The sequence below is a fragment of the Staurois parvus genome, unplaced genomic scaffold (assembly GCF_062004578.1).
Source record: "Staurois parvus isolate SC_StPar_1 unplaced genomic scaffold, SC_StPar_1.0 ptg000463l, whole genome shotgun sequence".
In the NCBI taxonomy this organism is placed as follows: Eukaryota; Metazoa; Chordata; class Amphibia; order Anura; family Ranidae; genus Staurois; species Staurois parvus.
Window position 1 is genome coordinate 163353 of NW_028318259.1, and position 23073 is coordinate 186425.

Consider the following 23073-nt stretch of genomic DNA (forward strand, 5'->3'; position numbering starts at 1 on the left):
TCTGCATTGTGTAAAAAGGCCCTTTGATCCTGTCTTCTCTGTTCTTCCCCTTTTTCAAGTAACCACCTCTGTTCTCCTGATAAGACAGGCTGAACCTTAGGCATTTTACACATGCTCAGTTTGGTGTGTATTGCTACAGAGGTTTTTTTTTTTTCTTAGGAGAGTGCATGTGATCAGGACAGGGCCAATCAACACTGTCCAGACAGAGGTCAGGGGTTCTGCATCCTCCTAGAGCAGGAAGAGCAGAAAGAAAGCTTTAACCAGTGCTCTGCTGGACACTGATAGAAGTCACAAGACTGCTTTATACTGCTGATGAGAAAAGGTATTTAGCAGTTTATTATTTACTAAAATAATTACATTTCCATGTTGTGTGTACTGTGGGAGAGCAGATATAGTGAATGCGGGGTCCGGGGAGAGCGGATATAGTGAATGCAGGGTCTGGGGAGAGCAGATATAGTGAATGCGGGGTCTGGGGAGAGCGGATATAGTGAATGCAGGGTCCGGGGAGAGCGGATATAGTGAATGCGGGGTCCGGGGAGAGCGGATATAGTGAATGCGGGGTCCGGGGAGAGCGGATATAGTGAATGCGGGGTCCGGGGAGACCGGATATAGTGAATGCGGGGTCCGGGGAGAGCGGATATAGTGAATGCGGGGTCCGGGGAGACCGGATAGAGTGAATGCGGGGTCCGGGGAGACCGGATATAGTGAATGCAGGGTCCTGGGAGAGCGGATATAGTGAATGCAGGGTCCGGGAAGACCGGATATAGTGAATGCAGGGTCTGGGTAGACCGGATATAGTGAATGCGGGGTCCGGGGAGACCGGATATAGTGAATGCGGGGTCCGGGGAGACCGGATATAGTGAATGCGGGGTCCGGGGAGACCGGATATAGTGAATGCGGGGTCCGGGGAGACCGGATATAGTGAATGCGGGGTCTGGGTAGACCGGATATAGTGAATGCGGGGTCCGGGGAGAGCGGATATAGTGAATGCGGGGTCCGGGAAGACCGGATATAGTGAATGCGGGGTCCGGGGAGACCGGATAGAGTGAATGCGGGGTCCGAGGCGACCGGATAGAGTGAATGCGGGGTCCGGGGAGACCGGATAGAGTGAATGCGGGGTCCGGGGAGACCGGATAGAGTGAATGCCGGGTCCGGGGAGAGCGGATATAGTGAATGCGGGGTTCGGGGAGACCGGATATAGTGAATGCGGGGTCCGGGGAGACCGGATATAGTGAATGCGGGGTCCGGGGAGAGCGGATATAGTGAATGCAGGGTCCGGGGAGAGCGGATATAGTGAATGCGGGGTCCGGGAAAACCGGATATAGTGAATGCGGGGTCCGGGGAGACCGGATATAGTGAATGCAGGGTCCGGGGAGAGCGGATATAGCGAATGCAGGGTCCGGGGAGAGTGGATATAGTGAATGCAGGGTCCAGGGTTTAGTAACACTTTAAATCTAGCTGCTCTCCACTCTTGTGTTGCAGAAATGTTGCTCACTTGGAATCTTCCTGAGTTAGTTTTAGCCTCACCAAACATTATTTAGGGTGTAAGGTAAACATTGTGAGGAGGGTTAATCAAATATATATTGATAGATTTTTATTTTTTTAAACAACCTTTTTATGGTGTGTATATATATATTTTAATATAATGTGTGTCACAAGTATACAGTCATGGTCAAAAATCTTGCCCCTCCGCCATTTCTCTCAGATAATGCGCCACTTCACCCGGAAAATTGTTGCAATTACAAATGTTTCAGCATTCTCATGTTTAATACTTCTGTTTGTATCAGTGTGACACAAAAAAGTGGAGAAACAAAAAGCCAAATCTGACACATTCCACGCAAAACCCCAAAAATGGACTGGACAAAATTATTGGCACCCTCCATGTAATATTTGGTAACACACCCCTTGGAAGAAGTACCTGAAATCAATGGCTTCCTGTAAAGATCAATGAGTTTCTTCCATTGATGGTTACAGGAAGCCATTGATTTCAGGTATTTTTTCCAAGGGGTGTGCTACCAAATATTAATTTGAGGGTGCCAATAATTTTGTCCAGTCCATTTTTGGGGGTTTTTGCGTGGAATGCGTCAGATTCTCTACTGGAATTTTGGAGCGCTCTTCTTTCGCCAACTGCTACAGGTCTCTCAGACTGGAAAGGTTCTTTTTCCCAACTGCTGGTCTGAGATCTCTCCACAGGAGCTCTATGGGATTGAGATCTGGACTCATCTGACAGAAATGCAAGGGTGCCAATATTTCTGGCCATGACTGTATGTAAACATATAACCCATTGAACCTACAGCGCCAGTGACACCTCTGTACCTGAGTTCCCAGCTCTATCCCTCCACCATTGCCATTGTGAAGAGGTCTCCTCCCTGCTGGACTCAAGACTCTAGTTCACATCATATGGAAGAAGACTTCTCACCATGACTGGGGAGGTGAGAGCTCAGCTGCAGAGACCTCATCCTGCAAGTCCTGATGGAAGTGAAGGTTGGCCCACTGCCCTCCATCCAAAACTGAACGTTGGGGTGGACTTAAATTAAATTACAAAAAAAAGTCAAGAGACTCGTCAAAATCCCATTGGAGGAGTCGTTTCACCATAAAGTGCGAAGGAGTAGAGTGATCGGAAAAAGAGTTTTCAGTGCAGATTGAGGAAGGGGTCGAAATACGTGGAGGGAGCTTCTTCAAGTTCAGGCTTCATCCTGCAGAGGAACAAAACAAAGTAGGATTAATACTGGAGCACAATATGTATGGGATCGAGCAAACACACAGGACATGGTATATGCAGGTCCAGGGGTGGGCTGACCATTTGGAAACTCGGGCACTGCCCGAGGGCCCAGGGTCAGTAGGGGGCCCCATGAGATGCCCCTGTTACCTTTTTCATAGGCTTTTTTGAGTTTGGGCAAGGACACAGGGGCCCCATGATCCCCTATTGCCCGGGGGCCCCATGAGTTGTCAGTCCGCCCCTGTGCAGGTCACTCCAATTAGATCACAATAAACCGTAACATGTTTGTGAAATATGACATCAAACATAATACTGTCATACCAGCTGCTAGAGGGATCAGAACATGGTATAGTCCAAGTCAGGGGTAGACTGACCATTTGGGAACTCGAGCACTGCCCGAGGGCCCGGGGTCAGTAGGGGGCCCCATGAGATGCCCATTGGTACCTTTCATAGGCTTTTTTGGGTGTAGTTTGAGAGTGGGCGAGGACACAGGGGCCCCATGATCCCCTATTGCCTGGGGGCCCCATGAGTTGTCAGTCCTCCCCTGGTCCAAGTATCCTTTCTGCTTCAGACTTTATAAGCCCTGATGAAGTGGAAATCCCCGAAGTGTTGGCTTTCCTTTTGGCCGCAGACCTACTTTTGGTTTGGATACTTGGGACAGTGGATAGATAGCTGTGAATGAGAGAAGGAGAAGAAGCGCCTCTAAGTGCAGCACAACACTTTAATGAAGATCAAAAGTATGAACACTCACATTTGAGAGGTTAAAATTAGGCATGTAATATGGTGTAACATCGGACAGGAATGGGCTGTGATCTGTGTCACTGAGTCCACGTCCCGCTGGAGCAGCATGGTGGCTGGAAGGAGATAGCTGTGGAGCCGGCCGGCGTGCACGTACTCCTCAGAGCCGGGTGGCACGCACGCTAGAGTGCAGCGTTGGCGTGATGACGTCAGTGGACCAAGGTGCAATGCGACATGTTTCGTTTTTGCCACAGCATTCTCCGTAACAGGGGCGGACTGACCATTTGAGCGCTCGGGCACTGCCCGAGGGCCCAGGGTCAGTAGGGGGCCCCATGAGATGCCCCCAGTACCTTTCATAGGCTTTTTTTGGGTGTGGTTTGAGTGTGGGCGAGGACACAGGGGCCCCATGATCCCCTATTGCCCGGGGGCCCCGAGAGTTGTCAGTCCGCCCTTGCTCCGTCACGCGTCGCATTGCACCTTGTGAAGTCATCACGTCCATGCCGACACTGCGCTCCTTCATTAAAGTGTTATGCTGCACTTAGAGGCGCTTCTTCTCCTTCTCTCATTAACACAGAGTCTGCTACAGTACTTCTGGCCGGGTGGAACGCACACTGGAGCGCAGTGTCGGCATGAAGGTGCAATGTGACGCGTTACGGAGCATGCGCTGGCAAAAACTAAATGCGTCGAATTGCACCTTGGTCCACTGACGTCATCACGCCGACGCTGCACTCTAGCAAGCGTTCCACCCGGCTCTGAGGAGTACGTGCACGCCGGCCGGCTCCACAGCTGTCTCCTTCCAGCCACCACGCTGCTCCAGCGGGACGTGGACTCAGTGACACAGATGACAGCCCATTCCTGTCCGATGTTACACCATATTACATGCCTAATTTTAACCTCTCAAATGTGAGCGTTCATACTTTTGATCTTCATTAAAGTGTTGTGCTGCACTTAGAGGCGCTTCTTCTCCTCTCAACACAGAGTCTGCTACAGTACTTCTGGGAGCTTGCCCTTAGTGCCATACGGACCCCCCAATTAAAGTCACCCTAACAATCGTCACCCACTACCAGACTGTTCCAGAACCTGGAGCTAGTAGTTGTGCTGATTACTATTTCTTCACCTTCGATAGATAGCTGTGAACCCTAGGGTTGTCCTGCTGGTATTGCTATCGTTTCAGGGACTCAGCATTGCCGCCTTCATCAGGGATCCAACATAGTTATCCAGCACTTGTGGACACCGCTCTGGCTCCCTTATTTTGTGAAACCCCAATTCGGGGGAGGTGGGGTTGTGTTGGGGTTGTCAGGAAGGCTAGGTAACAGGATGGCTCAATTATAGCCCTGATGAAGGGGACATTGTTGGGCCCCCAGAACACATTGGCATCTATAATGGAAAAATGTGTATCTGAGTTATTAAATTGTGATGTGGTGCTTCTATCTCAGATACATTATATTGCCAAAAGTATTGAGACCCCCCTCCAAATCATGTGATTCAGGTGCTCCAATCACCTCCATGGACACAGGTGTATACAATCAAGCCCCTAGGCATGCAGACTGCTTCAACAAACATTGGTGAAAGAATGGGTCGCTCTCAGGAGCTCAGTGACTCCAAGCGTGGTCCCGTGATAGGTGGTCACCTGTGTAATAAGTCCATCCATGACATTTCCTGGCTACTAAATATTCCACGCTCAACTGTTAGTGGGATTATAACAAAGTGGCAGCAACTGGGAACAACAGCAACTCAGCCACCAAGTGGTAGGCCACGTCACATGACAGAGTGGGGTCAGCCATGCTTAAGCGCACAGTGCGCAGAAGTCGCCAACTGTCTGCAGAGTCAATAGCTAAAGATCTCCAAACTTCATGTGGCCTTCAGAATAGCACAACAACAGTGCGTAGAGAGCTTCATGGAATGGGTTTCCATGGCTAAGCAGCTACATAGACCCTGGAGCAATGGAGACGTGTTCTCTGGAGTAATGAATCTTGCTTCTCTGTCTGGCAATCTGATGGACGTGTCTGAGCTTGGTGGTTGCCAGGAGAACGGCACTTGCCTGACTGCACTATGCCAAATGTAAAATTTGGTGGAGGGAGAATTATGGTGTGGGGTTGTTTTTGAGGGGTTGGGCTTGGCCCAGTGAAGGGAACTCTTAAGGCATCAGCATACCAAGACATTTTGGACAATTTCATGCTCCCAACTTCATGGGAAAAGTTTGGGGATGGCCCCCTCCTGTTCCAACCTGACTGCACACTAGTGCACAAAGCAAGGTCCATAAAGACATAAATGAGCGAGTTTGGGGTGGAGGAACTTCACTGGCCTGCACAGAGTCCTGACCTCAACCCCATAGAACACCTTTGAGATGAATTAGAGTGGAGACTGTGAGCCAGGCTTCCTCCCCCGACATCAGTGCCTGGCCTGACAAATGTGCTTCTGGAAGAATGGTCAAACCTTCCCATAGATACCCTTCTAAACCTTGTGGACAGCCTTCCCAGAAGAGTTGAAGCTGTTATAGCTGCAAAGGGCGGGGCCAACTCAATATTGAACCCTACAGACTAAGACTGAGATGCCATTAAAGTTCATGTGCGTGTAATGGCAGGCCAACAAATACTTTTGGCAATATAGTGTATATTTCTGTATCTCAGATCCATTTTCCTACCTTTGGTTTAGCACCTTCTATCCTTTAAGACCCATTCAGACCTGTATTCTACATCACAGTGCATTGAAACGCCTTACATGGTGCTTTATCATGCACTGCATTAAACTGACCCCGACACCACAGGGTAACTTATATAAGAGGGCCATTCTTGTAAAAGAAACCCAATTACTGACTTGAAAACCAATTACCCAACTACCATGTCTTGGTTTTCTGCCACTTCAATGCTCCCCAGCCACTGGGGGTATTTCAGGTTTATGAATAACTGCCCCTCCCACTGTGGTTTCCTCACTACAGAACATACAAGCCAGTGGGGGGAACCACTGCATGCAGCTCAAGCCTACCTAAAGGATCAAATACCTGCAGTGGCCACAAAGGTGTCATAATATTTAGTATACTATATGGTCAACGGTTTGTGGATGCTTGATCGTTTAGAAGAGCTTGATGGATATCTCAAACCCATGGGCATTAATATGCAGGTGGTTCTCCCTTTGCGACTAAAACTTCCTAGTCTTCTGGGAAGGCTTTACACAAGATTTTGGTGTATGTCTTTGGGAAATTCAGTTCATTCAGCCAAAAGAATATTTGAAAGGTAAGATCCTGGTGTTGGATGAGATGGTGATGGTGGTCAATAAAGTTGAGGTTATGGCTCCATGTAGGCCACTCAAGTTCTTTTACACTAGCGATGAGCTTGAGTTCCAATCATACCCATGTTTGCTCCAAACCCAAAATGAAGCTGTCAGTGCTGGCCCAATCAGCTATGGTCAAGGCATTATGTGCACCACAGCTTCACCTACACAAGGAGGGGGGTGCTTGTGACATCATTGATGTAATATGGTCACATGGCCATATTAGGTCAAAGACATTGGCTGCAGCTGACTGACATTGCACTGGCAACTTCCTTCTGGATTTGGACTGAACCCAAGACCACCATAACGCCAAGCCAAACTCATCAAACCATGTCTTTATGGAGTTTGTTTTGTGCAGAGGGGCAGAGTTCTGTTGGAACAGAAAGAGCCTTCCCCAGACTGTTGCCACAAGGTTGAAAGAGCACAATTGTGTACAATGTGTTTGTATGTTGTAACATCAACAGTACTTTTCACTGGAAACACCTACAGTAAACCCAGAATCTAGAAGGGCCCCTGTAACGGAACCGGACCCCGACTGCACTAGGGTATTTCCATTAGACTCTCACTTCCCTCTCCGAACACAGATCCACGGACACCACCGCTGACCCAACAGGACGAGACAGCACCAGACTCGTATTAAAACAGAAAATGGACTGCTTTATTTTAACATAGACACAAGATATATACATAGGGCGGGGCAAAACATTTAGTAACAAGAGACACACAGCAGACACCTCCCACCAAGCCAATACACATAAACACATACATCCCATAATATTTTGCTAGCAAGCAAGAAACAATAGAACAATGGGACCACATGACAATAAACAATGAACAACCCCTACACCTCACCTATATATGTCTACACAATAGCAGGACATTTCACCCTGCACCCCTAACAGGCACAGGGTGACTTACACATAATAGGGATATGGGGGAGCTGAACCCAAGGTCAGATCCTGGTGTTGGATGAGATGGTGATGGTGGTCTGTAAAGTTGAGGTTATGGCTCCATGTAGGCCACTCAAGTTCTTTTACACTAGCGATGAGCTTGAGTTCCAATCATACCCATGTTTGCTCCAAACCCAGAATGAAGCTGTCAGTGCTGGCCCAATCAGCTATGGTCAAGGCATTATGTGCACCACAGCTTCACCTACACAAGGAGGGGGGATGCTTGTGACATCATTGATGTAATATCAATGACAGGGGATAGGGGTCTCCCCACCTCTCCAAAGGGGGCTGTGTTCCATGGGCCCCCCACCCAAAGTCACTCCCGTCACAGCCCCGATGCAAGAAACCATGATGTGTGACCTTTGCAACCCTGGTAGTAACACTACTGCCTGAACCCAACAATCTAGAGGGGTATCCACCTACTTTTGGCCATATGGTGTCGTGGGGGTTATCAACAGATGTCCATGTTGGTGTACTGTATGGTCAGAACTGAACCCGGCTCAATTTACTTACATTTCCTTTCTTCCGGCAGTCCCCACACATGATCCCCATGAGGCCATTGATAATCTGAATGACACAGAGGACAAATTCGATGGCTCCCAACCCCAGGAGCATAGAGAAGAGAACGATGTGCCACAGGACAATGTTCGGGGGCTGGATGCAGAGATCCCATGAGGATTGGTTAAAAAGATAATTATTTCTAAGAAGAAAATAGAAAGTAAAAAGGGTTAGTCACATGTCTGTCCTCTGGAAGCAAATATGTGAGAAGTACCAATAATGCCCCTCCCACCCGAAAAAAAAATATTTAAACAAAATGACGTCATATTGTGTCAATTTACAAAATTGTATGATAGCAGATTTAATGTTAGAAAAAAATTATACTAATTGTAGGAATGATATTCTGTTGTCATTCCAGCCTCACAGAAGTATTTCAAGGACTGATCTACCCCAAATAATAACATATATATTGATGTGTGAAGATGAAGCCCCATCACAATTGCAAAGACAAATGATGGCGCCCCCCTTGCCTGATGAATTCTCAATCATTTAGAACTGTATCTCCAAACTGCAGCCCTTTGCTTGCCTTTATCTGGCCCTTGGAGCACTTTTCCTCTCACTGACACCAACAGTGAGGCATAATTCCAGCTACTAACATCAACAACGGCACTATTCCTCTAACTGATACCAACGATGAGGCACTAGTCCTCTCACTGACACCAATGATGGGGCACTATTCCTCTCACTGACACCAATGATGGGGCACTATTCCTCCCACTGATACCAATGATGGGGCACTATTCCTCCCACTGACACCAATGATGGGGCACTATTCCTCCCACTGATACCAATGATGGGGCACTATTCCTCCCACTGACACCAATGATGGGGCACTATTCCTCCCACTGATACCAATGATGGGGCACTATTCCTCCCACTGACACCAATGATGGGGCACTATTCCTCCCACTGATACCAATAATGGGGCACTATTCCTCCCACTGACAACAATGATGGGGCACTATTCCTCCCCCTGATACCAATGATGGGGCACTATTCCCCCCACTGATACCAATAATGGGGCACTATTCCTCCCACTAATACCAATGATGGGGCACTATTCCTCCCATTGACAACAATGATGGGGCACTATTCCTCCCACTGATACCAATGATGGGGCACTATTCCTCCCACTGATACCAATGATGGGGCACTATTCCTCCCACTGATACCAATGATGGGGCACTATTCCTTCCACTGATACCAATGATGGGGCACTATTCCTCCCACTGACACCAATGATGGGGCACTATTCCTCCCACTGACACCAATGATGGGGCACTAATCCTCCCACTGATACCAATGATGGGGCACTATTCCTTCCACTGATACCAATGATGGGGCACTATTCCTCCCACTGATACCAATGATGGGGCACTATTCCTCCCACTGACACCAATGATGGGGCACTATTCCTCCCACTGATACCAATGATGGGGCACTATTCCTCCCACTGATACCAATGATGGGGCACTATTCCTCCCACTGACACCAATGATGGGGCACTATTCCTCCCACTGATACCAATGATGGGGCACTATTCCTCCCACTGACACCAATGATGGGGCACTATTCCTCCCACTGACACCAATGATGGGGCACTAATCCTCCCACTGATACCAATGATGGGGCACTATTCCTTCCACTGATACCAATGATGGGGCACTATTCCTCCCACTGATACCAATGATGGGGCACTATTCCTCCCACTGACACCAATGATGGGGCACTATTCCTCCCACTGATACCAATGATGGGGCACTATTCCTCCCACTGATACCAATGATGGGGCACTATTCCTCCCACTGACACCAATGATGGGGCACTATTCCTCCCACTGATACCAATGATGGGGCACTATTCCTCCCACTGACACCAATGATGGGGCACTATTCCTCCCACTGACACCAATGATGGAGCACTATTCCTCCCACTGATACCAATGATGGGGCACTATTCCTCCCACTGACACCAACGATGGGACACTATTCCTCCCACTGACACCAACGATGAGGCACTATTCCTCTCACTGACACCAACGATGAGGCACTATTCCTCTCACTGACACCAACGATGAGGCACTATTCCTCTCACTGACACCAACGATGAGGCACTATTCCTCTCACTGACACCAACGATGAGGCACTATTCCTCTCACTGACACCAACGATGGGGCACTATTCCTCCCACTGATACCAACGATGGGGCACTATTCCTCTCACTGACACCAACGATGGGGCACTATTCCTCCCACTGATACCAATGATGGGGCACTATTCCTCCCACTGATACCAACGATGGGGCACTATTCCTCCCACTGATACCAATGATGGGGCACTATTCCTCCCACTGATACCAATGATGGGGCACTATTCCTCCCACTGACACCAATGATGGGACACTATTCCTCCCACTGATACCAATGATGGGGCACTATTCCTCCCACTGATACCAATGATGGGGCACTATTCCTCCCACTGACACCAATGATGGGGCACTATTCCTCCCACTGACACCAACGATGAGGCACTATTCCTCTCACTGACACCAATGATGAGGCACTATTCCTCCCACTGACACCAATGATGGGGCACTATTCCTCCCACTGATACCAATGATGGGGCACTATTCCTCCCACTGACACCAATGATGGGGCACTATTCCTCCCACTGATACCAATGATGGGGCACTATTCCTCCCACTGATACCAATGATGGGGCACTATTCCTCTCAATGACACCAATGATGGGGCACTATTCCTTCCACTGACACCAATGATGGGGCACTATTCCTTCCACTGATACCAATGATGGAGCACTATTCCTCCCACTGACACCAATGATGGGGCACTATTCCTCCCACTGATACCAATGATGGGGCGCTATTCCTCCCACTGACACCAATGATGGGGCACTATTCCTCCCACTGATACCAATGATGGGGCACTATTCCTCTCACTAACACCAACGATGAGGCACTATTCCTCTCAATGACACCAATGATGGGGCACTATTCCTCCCACTGACACCAATGATGGGGCACTATTCCTTCCACTGACACCAACAGTACTCCAGAACCCTGCACTCTGTACATAATGCACTCCAGAACACTGCACTCTGTTCCTAGAACTCCCCTGAACCCTACACTCTGTATGTAACACACTCCAGAACCCTACACCCTGTATATAGTGCACTCCAGAACCCTGTACATAACACACTCCAGAACCCTGCACTCTGTACATAACACACTCCAGAATCCTGCACTCTGTTCCTAGAGCTTTCCTGAACCCTACACTCTGTATGTAACACACTCCAGAACCCTACACCCTGTACATAATGCACTCCAGAGCCCTGAGCATAACACACTCCAGAACCCTGCACTCTGTACATAATGCACTCCAGAACCCTGAGCATAACACACTCCAGAACCCTGCACTCTGTACATAATGCACTCCAGAGCCCTGCACTCTGTACATAACGCACTCCAGAACCATGCACTCTGGACATAACACACTCCAGAACCCTGCACTCTGGACATATTGCACTCCAGAACCCTGCACTCTGTTCCTAGAACTCCCCTAAACCCTACACTCTGTATGTAAGACACTCCAGAACCCTGCACACTGTACATAATGCACTCCAGAACCCCAGCACTCTGTGCATAACACACTCCAGAACCCTGCACTCTGTTCCTAGAGCTCCCCTGAACCCTACACTCTGTATGTAACCCACTCCAGAACCCTGCACCCTGTACATAATGCACTCCAGAACCCTGCACCCTGTACATAATGCACTCCAGAACCCTGCACCCTGTAAATAATGCATTCCAGAAACTCAGCACCCTGTACATAACACACTCCAGAACCCTGCACTCTATACATAATGCTCTCCAGAGTACTGTCGGTGTTATATGGTGTAATATGTTATTTTAAACAAATTATTGGGGGGGGGGGTTGACATCATGTTTTACTGCACCAGCTGGAAACAACCATAGTGACGCCATTGCTGCGGGAGGCATCCCCCCACTGACTGCGTTGATAGGGGAATTGAGTGATTTTCTTTCCTTCCATCAGTGGTGGAAGGAAAGAAAATAAGACCTTCTATGGCAGCCTTTCTCAACCTTTTCAACACAGAGGAACCCTTTAAATTACTTTTTGGTCTCAGGGAACCCCGGCTAAAAATGATTGTATCTACAGCTCGTGATACATACGTGTGATGGTCAGAGAGAAGAATGTTCCTTACACGTGTGGTCATTGGGAAGAATGACCTCCTCAGAGATAGCTAAAAATATCAATGGCGTCAATGGGAAATATCAATGGGAACCTATCTGAGAGGCACATATTGCTCATTACTCAAGGAACCCCTAGCAACCTCTGGAGGAACCCTAGTTGAGAAACGCTGATCTATGGGCTACATAGGTCTTTAGAAGCTCCTTTAGAAGAGTCCATATCTATGGTCCCCTGCAGTGCTCGCAGGTTCCTCTCGATGACCTCCACTTATTACAGGATAAAGCAGTGAGGCGGAGGTTGTCAGAAGAAACCTGTGAGAGCTGTGGAGGACGCAAGAGATCGATAAAATGTTAGTTTCCCAGCAGACCTCAGAGGACCATTTCTTAGGACCAGAGAGGAATGAGGACTATGGGCAGCAGGATAGGTAACTACTTAGTCTCTTCTTTGCTTGAACAGTTTAACGATATGACAGGGTCTCTTTCACAATTATCAGAGTTGTGTCCTTACTCCATCTCCTTAAAGTGGTAACCCCAATCTGACGCTTTGCCGGTCTGATTGTTGAAGTTACACAATGGTCCATCGTTCAGAGCTGTCCCAGAGACCGCCAGGCAGTAGAAGCTCCCCAGACCTCCAAAGATTGAAGAGATCATTGATCGAAACATCTGAAACGGGACAGGAGTATCGGTACATCAGTGCAAAGTGTATTGTACATGGCAACATTTTATTTCCGGTTTCAAAACTAATTATAAATATAAATAAAAATAATAAATGATTATTAAATAATACAGTGAATTAAATAATAGATGAATAAAGATTAATGGGTAATTACTGTACATTTTATCAACACATTTTGGGTTAGTAGTTGAAAGTTTACTTGAAAGTAATTGTTTCTGTTCCTTTTCACGTGTTTGCCACAATTGTTTCCCATTTTCATGGCGGTGATATTTGCGGATCGCTAGCTTTCAGTAGGGTATTTTTTACCAGCGAGTATGAGTACCAATATCAGGTAGTATCAGCGAGTACTGAGTACCAATACCTTTGCGGTGCGATTGGAGCCCATACAAAATTAACCCCTTGCTGCCGAGCGCACGCAAATATATGGCCTCTCGGCGTCTGGGCCTTGACGCCAAGCGGCCGCGTATTTGCGTGCAATTAAAAAATGTATTATTTATTTATTTCAGGTACTTATATAGTGCTGTCAATTTACGCAGCGCTTTACATATATATTGTACATTCACATCAGTCCCTAACCCTCAAGGGGCGTACAATCTAATTGGCTCCTGTCTAAATTGTCCCTAGTATGTGTATGTATGAATGTGAGTTAGGGACCTTAGATTGTACTCCCCTTGAGGGTTAGGGACCTTAGATTGTACTCCCCTTGAGGGTTAGGGACCTTAGATTGTACACCCCTTGAGGGTTAAAGACCTTAGATTGTACACCCTTGAGGGTTAGGGACCTTAGATTGTACACCCCTTGAGGGTTAGGGACCTTAGATTGTACACCCCTTGAGGGTTAGGGACCTTAGACTGTACACCCCTTGAGGGTTAGGGACCTTAGATTGTACCCCCCTTGAGGGTTAGGGACCTTAGATTGTACGCCCCTTGAGGGTTAGGGACCTTAGATTGTACTACCCTTGAGGGTTAGGGACCTTAGATTGTACGCCCCTTGAGGGTTAGGGACCTTAGATTGTACACCCCTTGAGGGTTAGGGACCTTAGATTGTACACCCCTTGAGGGTTAGGGACCTTAGATTGTACACCCCTTGAGGGTTAGGGACCTTGGATTGTACACCCCTTGAGGGTTAGGGACCTTGGATTGTACACCCCTTGAGGGTTAGGAACCCTAGATTGTACGCCCCTTGAGGGTTAGGGACCTTAGATTGTACACCCCTTGAGGGTTAGGGACCTTAGATTGTACACCCCTTGAGGGTTAGGGACCTTAGATTGTACATCCCTTGAGGGTTAGGGACCTTAGATTGTACACCCCTTGAGGGTTAGGGACCTTAGATTGTACGCCCCTTGAGGGTTAGGGACCTTAGATTGTACGCCCCTTGAGGGTTAGGGACCTTAGATTGTACACCCCTTGAGGGTTAGGGACCTTAGATTGTACACCCCTTGAGGGTTAGGGACCTTAGATTGTACTCCCCTTGAGGGTTAGGGACCTTAGATTGTACCCCCCTTGAGGGTTAGGGACCTTAGATTGTACACCCCTTGAGGGTTAGGGAACTTAGATTGTACACCCCTTGAGGGTTAGGGAACTTAGATTGTACACCCCTTGAGGGTTAGGGAACTTAGATTGTACGCCCCTTGAGGGTTAGGGACCTTAGATTGTACGCCCCTTGAGGGTTAGGGACCTTAGATTGTACGCCCCTTGAGGGTTAGGGACCTTAGATTGTACGCTCCTTGAGGGTTAGGGACCTTAGATTGTACGCCCCTTGAGGGTTAGGGACCTTAGATTGTACGCCCCTTGAGGGTTAGGGACCTTAGATTGTACGCCCCTTGAGGGTTAGGGACCTTAGATTGTACGCCCCTTGAGGGTTAGGGACCTTAGATTGTACACCCCTTGAGGGTTAGGGACCTTAGATTGTACGCTCCTTGAGGGTTAGGGACCTTAGATTGTACGCCCCTTGAGGGTTAGGGACCTTAGATTGTACGCCCCTTGAGGGTTAGGGACCTTAGATTGTACGCCCCTTGAGGGTTAGGGACTGATGTGAATGTACAATATATATGTAAAGTGCTGCGTAAACTGACAGTTCTATACAAGTACCTGAAATAATTAAGTCTAAGTAGAAATCATCATCTTATTTCCCTTTTATACCTTACTTTATTTATTGCAATATGTTTCCATATTGCAATTTTACAATTCGAGCTTACAATCTAGGAGGGAGGGGAAGGTGGTACAGGAGGAGATGGCTGTGGGGGATGGAGTGGCGGGAGGAGTGGAGGAGGTTGTTAGGTGAGGTTGGGGTAGGCTTCCCTGAAGAGGAGGGTTTTCAGGGTGCGCCTGAAGGTGAGGAGGGTAGGTGACAGTCTGATGGATTGGGGTAGGGAGTTCCAGAGGATGGGGGAAGTCCTGGAGAAGTCCTGCAATCGGGCGTGGGAGGAGGAGACCAGGGAGCTAGAGAGCAGGAGGTCCTGTGAGGAGCGGAGGGCACGGGTAGGGTAGCATTTGGGTATCAGGTCAGTTATGTAGTTCGGGGCGGCATTGTGAATGGCCTTATAGGTCAGGGTAATTTCAGATACTTTCTTTCATTATAATTTGTTTCAGATTCGTTGAAATTCATTACTGTTGTGATTCAGAAATTCGGATACATCTGAACAACTAAAATTTCATCCGAATTTCGATTCATAACTACACTAATTGCACGTGTCTACTAACGGGCAGGGCCCTCTGATTCCTCCTGTATTGAATGCTATTGTAACTGTACTGTCTGCCCTCATGTTGTAAAACACACAGCTCAAACTGTTGGCGTCATATACAGTACATCCTGTATATGTAATAATAATACTGGTAATTGCTAAGCAATGATAAATGCAGGATATAAAGCAGCAATGGCCTGGCGGACCTTTTAATCCGGCCCACAGAGCGTGGCAAACATCAGCTGTCAGAATGTGTGTAGGCGGGGCAGCGTGAGGAACGTGAGGGGAGCTAGGCTCCTCTCACAGTCCGCCCTGAAGACCGGAACGGCGCGGGAACACGGCGAGAGGAACACGTGGAGCAAAGGTAAGTGAATTGACACAGGGGGGACTTGGCTTACTACTTGGGGGGGAATAGTACTGTGGGGGATGAAATACTATATGAGGGATGAATTACTATATGGGGGATGAAATACTATATGGGGGATGAATTAATATGGGGAATGAATTACTATATGGGGGATGAAATACTATATGGGGGATGAATTACTATATGGGGGATGAATTACTATATGGGGGATGAATTAATATGGGGAATGAATTACTATATGGGGGATGAATTACTATATGGGGGATGAATTACTATGGGGGATGAATTACTATATGGGGGATGAATTACTATGGGGGATGAATTACTATATGGGGGATGAATTACTATGGGGGATGAATTACTATATGGGGGATGAATTACTATGGGGGATGAATTACTATATGGGGGATGAATTACTATGGGGGATGAATTACTATGGGGGATGAATTACTATATGGGGGATGAATTGCTATGGGGGATGAATTACTATATGGGGGATGAATTACTATGGGGGATGAATTACTATGGGGGATGAATTACTATATGGGGGATGAATTGCTATGGGGGATGAATTACTATGTGGGGGATGAATTACTATGGGGGATGAATTACTATATGGGGGATGAATTACTATATGGGGGATGAATTACTATGGGGGATGAATTACTATATGGGGGATGAATTACTATGGGGGATGAATTACTATACGGGGGATGAATTACTATATGGGGGATGAATTACTATGGGGGATGAATTACTATATGGGGGATGAATTACTATATGGGGGATGAATTACTATATGGGGGATTAATTACTATGGGGGATGAATTACTATATGGGGGATGAATTACTATGGGGGATGAATTACTATATGGGGGATTAATTACTATGCTTACTATGGGGGAATATTACTATACTTACTATGGATGACACATACACATCATTCATCTACTCTTGGTCCGGCCCCCGGGTCCAATATATGAACCCATTGCAGCCCTCAAGTCAAAAAGTTTGCTCACCCCTGATATAGAGCATCAACCTAGAATACCACTGTCCTACACATTGCTAGACCACAGGGGGGAGGGGGGGTTTTACTTTGTATGTGGTATGAAAGATTGTACATATCATATAACCAGTAAATATAAAATCATAATTGTCATTACTATTACATTGTAATACAATGGTGACATACATTTAACCCCTTCACTCCTAAAGGTAAAACAAATCTTAATGCCTAAGCACAATTTTACAACTTTGACCTGTGTTAGTAAAACCGTCCAGCTCATCACTTTGTACATCCGGGTGAATTATACCGCACTTTTTTCAGGACAAATTGGGCTTTTATTTGGTAGTAAATGGTAATGGATATCTCCTGATTTTTTTTTTTATCAAAGGAAAACTGGCCCAAAATAGTAAAAAAAACTATTTTATTTTAAATTTAGCTGTGTGTTTCTTGTTACTACCATAACCTACCACCAAAGAACAACCCAAAATACATTTTCTAGCTCTTGACGATCGCAGGGATACCATCTATGTGTATGTTATTGGTTGGTTGTACCCGGAGTACAGCCCAGAAAGAATGGAGTGTATTTTGGTTCTTTTTTGTTTTTTTTTCATCTAAAACACACTGACACCAATTTAAAAAAAAAAAAAAAAAAAAAAAAAAATCCTGACCTTTGACCCTGACCTTGACCCTGTCCTTGACCCAAAACTAACCCTGGCACTGAACTAGATCAATAAAACCATAAACTACCTCTCCTGCGCTCTATGACCCACAATAAGGGTGGATGGATGGAACCAGAACTTGACAAATTCGACCACCAATTCATATAGGGTTGTGCAGCTCCAAACAAGGCTGGGGAAGCCCGACCAGTACTGCAAAGTGAAACTATAATTTTATTAAATACAGAATGATACTCACAAACAAGTAAATCAAGCATGTAAGTCCTCAAAGGAACTTTAGAATTGTGAAGCCTGTGCGCGCCCCATCATAGGGGTAGACACTCAGAGTACAGCTGATAAAAATGGTATAAAGTGAGCGCTCCTGACTAAGCAGCTAAAGGTAATCACAGTGTACCCATAAAATGACAAATAAAAACAGAGTGCAGCGCTAAAAAATATAAACTGCAAAAGAAGATAGTCCGTGGTTAATAAATTGATTCATATGAGTAAGTCCCAAAAAGATAGCTGATGAAACCAGGAAACAATGGAAAGAATGCGCACTCACCGGACGCGCATGGAAAATGCGCATATAATGAATATCCACTGGAATCTTTATAGTAGATGAAGAGGGGAAACTTCAATCTGTAGGTCAATCAGCCTGGGAAGGTATATGGGAAGTCCGGAGGTCCTTTTAAGGATGGTATGGTACTCAGCCAGAATCCAAAGCTCCGTCCCTCTGGTGGTAGTAGGTGAAAACTACAGGGATCCTGCAAGTTGATTTAGCTCCCAATAGGAACCAAAAAGACAGGTGCCCATAGTGTAGTATTTCAAACAAGTTTATTAGACCAAATATAGTGGTGAATACAGGGTAGTATGGCTGTGTGAAGTATATGATATACAGCAGAGTATGCAGCGATGATACTGACCCTAAGTTAAAATGGCCGCCGGGCTATCTCGTGGCTCCGGGGCGGGAAATGACGTCATGCTCTGTCGGTTCCTCCTAAGGCCTTTCGTGCCAAAGCACATCATCAGAGGGGATACCAACCCAGAGTACGGCTGACGCGTTTCGAAGGGCGTCCCTTCTTCATCAGAGCTCTTTTTTGTGTCACCTTGCAGTACCTAACTAGATCAAACCTTGATCTAGATATTTTTTCTTTCTTTTTTTTTTTTTTTTAGTATTTATTTATCTTTTTTTAACAGTTTTTCCCCTCTATGCAAGGAGAGAGATACAACATAACTCTCTCCTCCATTCATAGAGAATAAAAACAACAAGGGGGCCGGGCTGTACAGTTGCTGATCATTGTGATAGCCAATCAGAGGCTATCACAGCAATCATGTGACCCGGAATCGGGAGTCCCGGGTCCCGATCGTTAGAACAGGACCCAGGGCTCTCAGTGACACCACAGTCTTTGTGCTGGGAGCGCACTGTGCGGCACGATCCCAGCACAAAGACAGGTACGCAAATATGCGGCCCCTCGGAAAAAAAATTTGTGTTACGTCAGCGTGAAGGGATTAATAAGCCCCCCATACAAAGTGGGTATAAGCATAAGATTGAAAAAAAAAAAAAACATAAGGATGTGGTCCAAAGATTATAGCAGATAATACAAGAGTACTGTGGGGACCATGGCTACGCGTTTCACAGTTTTCCGCATCCTTATGAATAGACTTTTTTATCCTTTGTAGGTGTACCAGGTGACTGATTTCCAAATCCGTATTTTCAAAAACAGGCAAATAACATCCCCCCGTATGAACTCTGCTGCAAGGGCTGAATCGTGAAAAAAAATATTCCACCATCAGAAGGAGATAAACCCCTTGCAAAAAGGAGTGACAGGCCTGACGGCAAATGGCAAAACCACCGAACGTTTTGTTCTCCTGCGGGCTGGCATTGGGAGCAGGTCCTCAGGAAGCAGAAGACCGCAAGACACGATGACACCATGGCCCCAGAGCATGGTTGTGTTGTCTGGGTACTGGAAGGGCACTCAAGGCATTGCATGATGCCACACTGCAACTAAAAGAAAAGTTCAAGAGATCTTCATTACCATTCACTACCAGAAAAGGAAAGCCCAATTTGTCCTGAAAGAAACGCAGTATAATTCACCTGAATGCACAAAGTAGCTGCGATGATATGTCAAAGTTACAAAATTGTGTTCACATTTGTTTCACCCTCAGTCAGGAAGGGGTTAATAACAGACTTTATTTTTTAAAATTAATTATTTTAAAATGTGTCGGTTTTTTTATTTCGTTTTTTTCCTGAATAAGTGACCAGGGGTAGTATGTGCCCCTTACTCATCCATGAAGGTGGGGGCCAAATATCTGGTGGCCCCCTCCTGGCCCCACACTGTGCAAACAGCTGTCAACTGGTCGCTAGTAAAACATTACACACACAGTTCAATCTCCTACAGAGACGGGCTCATCAAATAGTAATCAGAACAACCACCAGCACAGCTAGAATCAATGAACAGGTACACAGAACACATGTTAGACCAGCAATGGGCAAACTACGGCCCGCGGGCCGTATACGGCCCGGCGGACCTTTTAATCCGGCCCGCGGAGCTAGGCTTCCGCTAGGCTCCTCTCACAGTCCGCCCTGAAGACCGGTGTAGCATGAAAATCTGTCTCCTATGAGGATCTGTCCCCCTCGACGTATCTGCGCATGTGCCGGAGATCGCCGATCGGCTGCTAATGCCTGAAACTGGCACATGCGCAGATACGTCGAGGGGGACAGATCCTCATAGGAGACAGATTTTCATGCTACACCGGAACGGCGCTGGAACACGGCGAGAGGAACGCGCGGAGCAAAGGTAAGTGAATTGACACAGGGGGGACTTAATATGGGGGATGAATTAATATGGGGAATGAATTACTATAGGGGGGATGAATTACTATATGGGGGATGAATTACTATGGGGGATGAATTACTATATGGGGGATGAATTACTATGGGGGATGAATTACTATGGGGGATGAATTACTATATGGGGGATGAATTACTATATGGGGGATTAATTACTATGCTTACTATGGGGGAATATTACTATACTTACTATGGATGACACATACACATCATTCATCTACCCCTGTGTTAGACTGTCAGCCTGTACTGTGAACTGTGTATGTATATCTATATATATATATATATATATACTGCTCAAAAAAATAAAATGAACACTTATTAAATCAGAGTCTAGCATCAAGTCAATGAAACTCCTGGGACATTGAACTGGTCAGTGAAGTAGCAGTGGGGGTTGTTAATCAGTTTCAGCTGCTTTGGTGGTAATGAAATTAAGAGGTGCACTAGATGGGCAACAATGAGATGACCCCCAAAACAGGAATGGTTTTACAGGTGGAGGCCACTGACAATTTTTCCCTACTCATCTTTTCTGTTTTTCACTATTTTTGCATTTGGCTAGGGTCAGTGTCACTACTGGTAGCATGAGGCCATACCTGGACCCTACAGAGGTTGTACAGGCAGTCCAACTCCTCCAGGATGGCACATCAATACGTACCATTGCCAGAAGGTTTGCTGTGTCTCCCATCACAGTCTCAAGAGCATGGAGGAGATTTCAGGAGACAGGCAGTTCCTCTAGGAGAGCTTGACAGGGCCGTAGAATGTCCTTCACCCATCAGCAGGACTGGTACCTGCTCCTTTGTGCAAGGAGGAACATGATGAGCTCTGCCAGAGCCCTACAAAATGATCTCCAACAGACCACTGGTGTGAATGTCTCTGACCAAACAATCAGAAACAAAGTAATACTGAGATCCATGTTCTAGACCTCACTGTTAGAATCCAGAATAGGAAGATTGTGACTTCTAATTTTTTTTAAGGAAACGGACCATAATGGTTATATTGATGTTAAGAGCTGCCATCATGCTGCATGGCTTAGGTTAGTCTCAAAGAGCCAGTATTATAGATTGAAAAGGAACTGTACCCATCGTGACAATTTTTTGCGGGAGGTTGATTTTCTTAAAGAACGGTTCCTGGATAGGGGTTATAAATCTGAGGCCTTAGAAGAGGCCTTTCTTCAAGTTATGACGATGATATGTTGAGGCCAAAACAGCTGGTTGAGGTTAATTATTCTTTCAATTATGCATTCTTTACTACTTACTCTACGCAAAATTATGCAGTGAAAAATATTTTCCACAAACACTGGGGTGAGTTGAAAAATGACAGTTTTGGGCCCCCTTTTGCCAGAAGCCCCCTCATTTGTATTTAGAGGTGTTCCACCATTGAGATCGAGTGTAGCCCCGAACGTATTGGATCCCCCTAAAAAAACATTTGTCTTTTCAGAATATGAAGGAGTATTATCCATGAAAGAAGTGTAAGGCTAGTATTAATGTTCAGAAGTCTAGGAAATTTATCACTTTTCAGTCTGGGTTCACACAGAGCCTATAGCATGGGACACTTTATCACATGCAACACTAAGAATGTGGTCTATCTGATTCAATGCCCATGTGGGTTACAATATGTAGGGCATATGGTGCACATGTTGCGTACTAGGTTGGACGAACATATTAGGAATATCTGTAGAGGGTTTCCTAATCATAACCTGTCCAAACATTATGCAACACACCATAATAAAAATCCAGATGGCACTTTGTTCCTTGCCATTGGTAGGTTTATACCGAATTGGAGGGGTAACCATGTGAGACAAGAAATCTCTGAACTAGAAACTTTATGGATTTATTCCCTTACGGCCTATGTCTCCTTTGGCCTTAATATTGAGTGGGATGTAAATGCTTTATATAATAGCTGATTTTTATTTAATTTTATTTAATTGATTTATTTGAGTTTTTATATATTGTTTAATTATTGTTTTGTATTTATATGTGTTGAAAATTATGTTTATAACACAAGATGGCACTGTCCCTGGTTTTATCATTGATGGTTTATTTTTTAATATTTAAGATGTTGTATGATAGAGTTTCAATTTACATCGTAGATTTTTTTATTAAAGCCTTTTCAGTGTCTATAACATATTAAATATTTTATTTGGCCCTTGGCAACTTGGGTTAACCGTACTCCCGATTGGAGGTAGCGTTTCCTGGTAATCCCAACGAGGAGTTCCTTTCTGAGGTTTACCCAATTCCACTTCCTGCTTGAGGTAACGTTTCCGGTTAATGGAGCGCATCTCAATGAGGGGGAGTGTCAGCAGGTTGTCTTCACCACTCAAGATGCCTAAATGCAGTGGTGGGCAACCTTTTTTTTCAACTGAGCCAAATCTC

The 23073-nt window shown here is 46.1% G+C and overlaps 1 protein-coding gene across 1 annotated transcript in view; it reads right to left on the reverse strand.

The window, feature by feature from the left end:
* Window positions 1-2011: 2011 nt before the first annotated feature.
* The window catches only part of TM4SF5 (transmembrane 4 L six family member 5), a 29048-nt gene continuing 7986 nt past the window's right edge, over window positions 2012-23073 (reverse strand). Inside the window, exons 3-5 of the mRNA XM_089688945.1 lie at window positions 12971-13125; window positions 8191-8377; window positions 2012-2696 (exon numbers count right to left, since the gene is read on the reverse strand). Of these exons, the coding sequence (XP_089545071.1) occupies window positions 2685-2696; window positions 8191-8377; window positions 12971-13125 (354 nt within the window). The 3' untranslated portion in view covers window positions 2012-2684. The remainder of the gene's footprint in view (window positions 2697-8190; window positions 8378-12970; window positions 13126-23073) is intronic.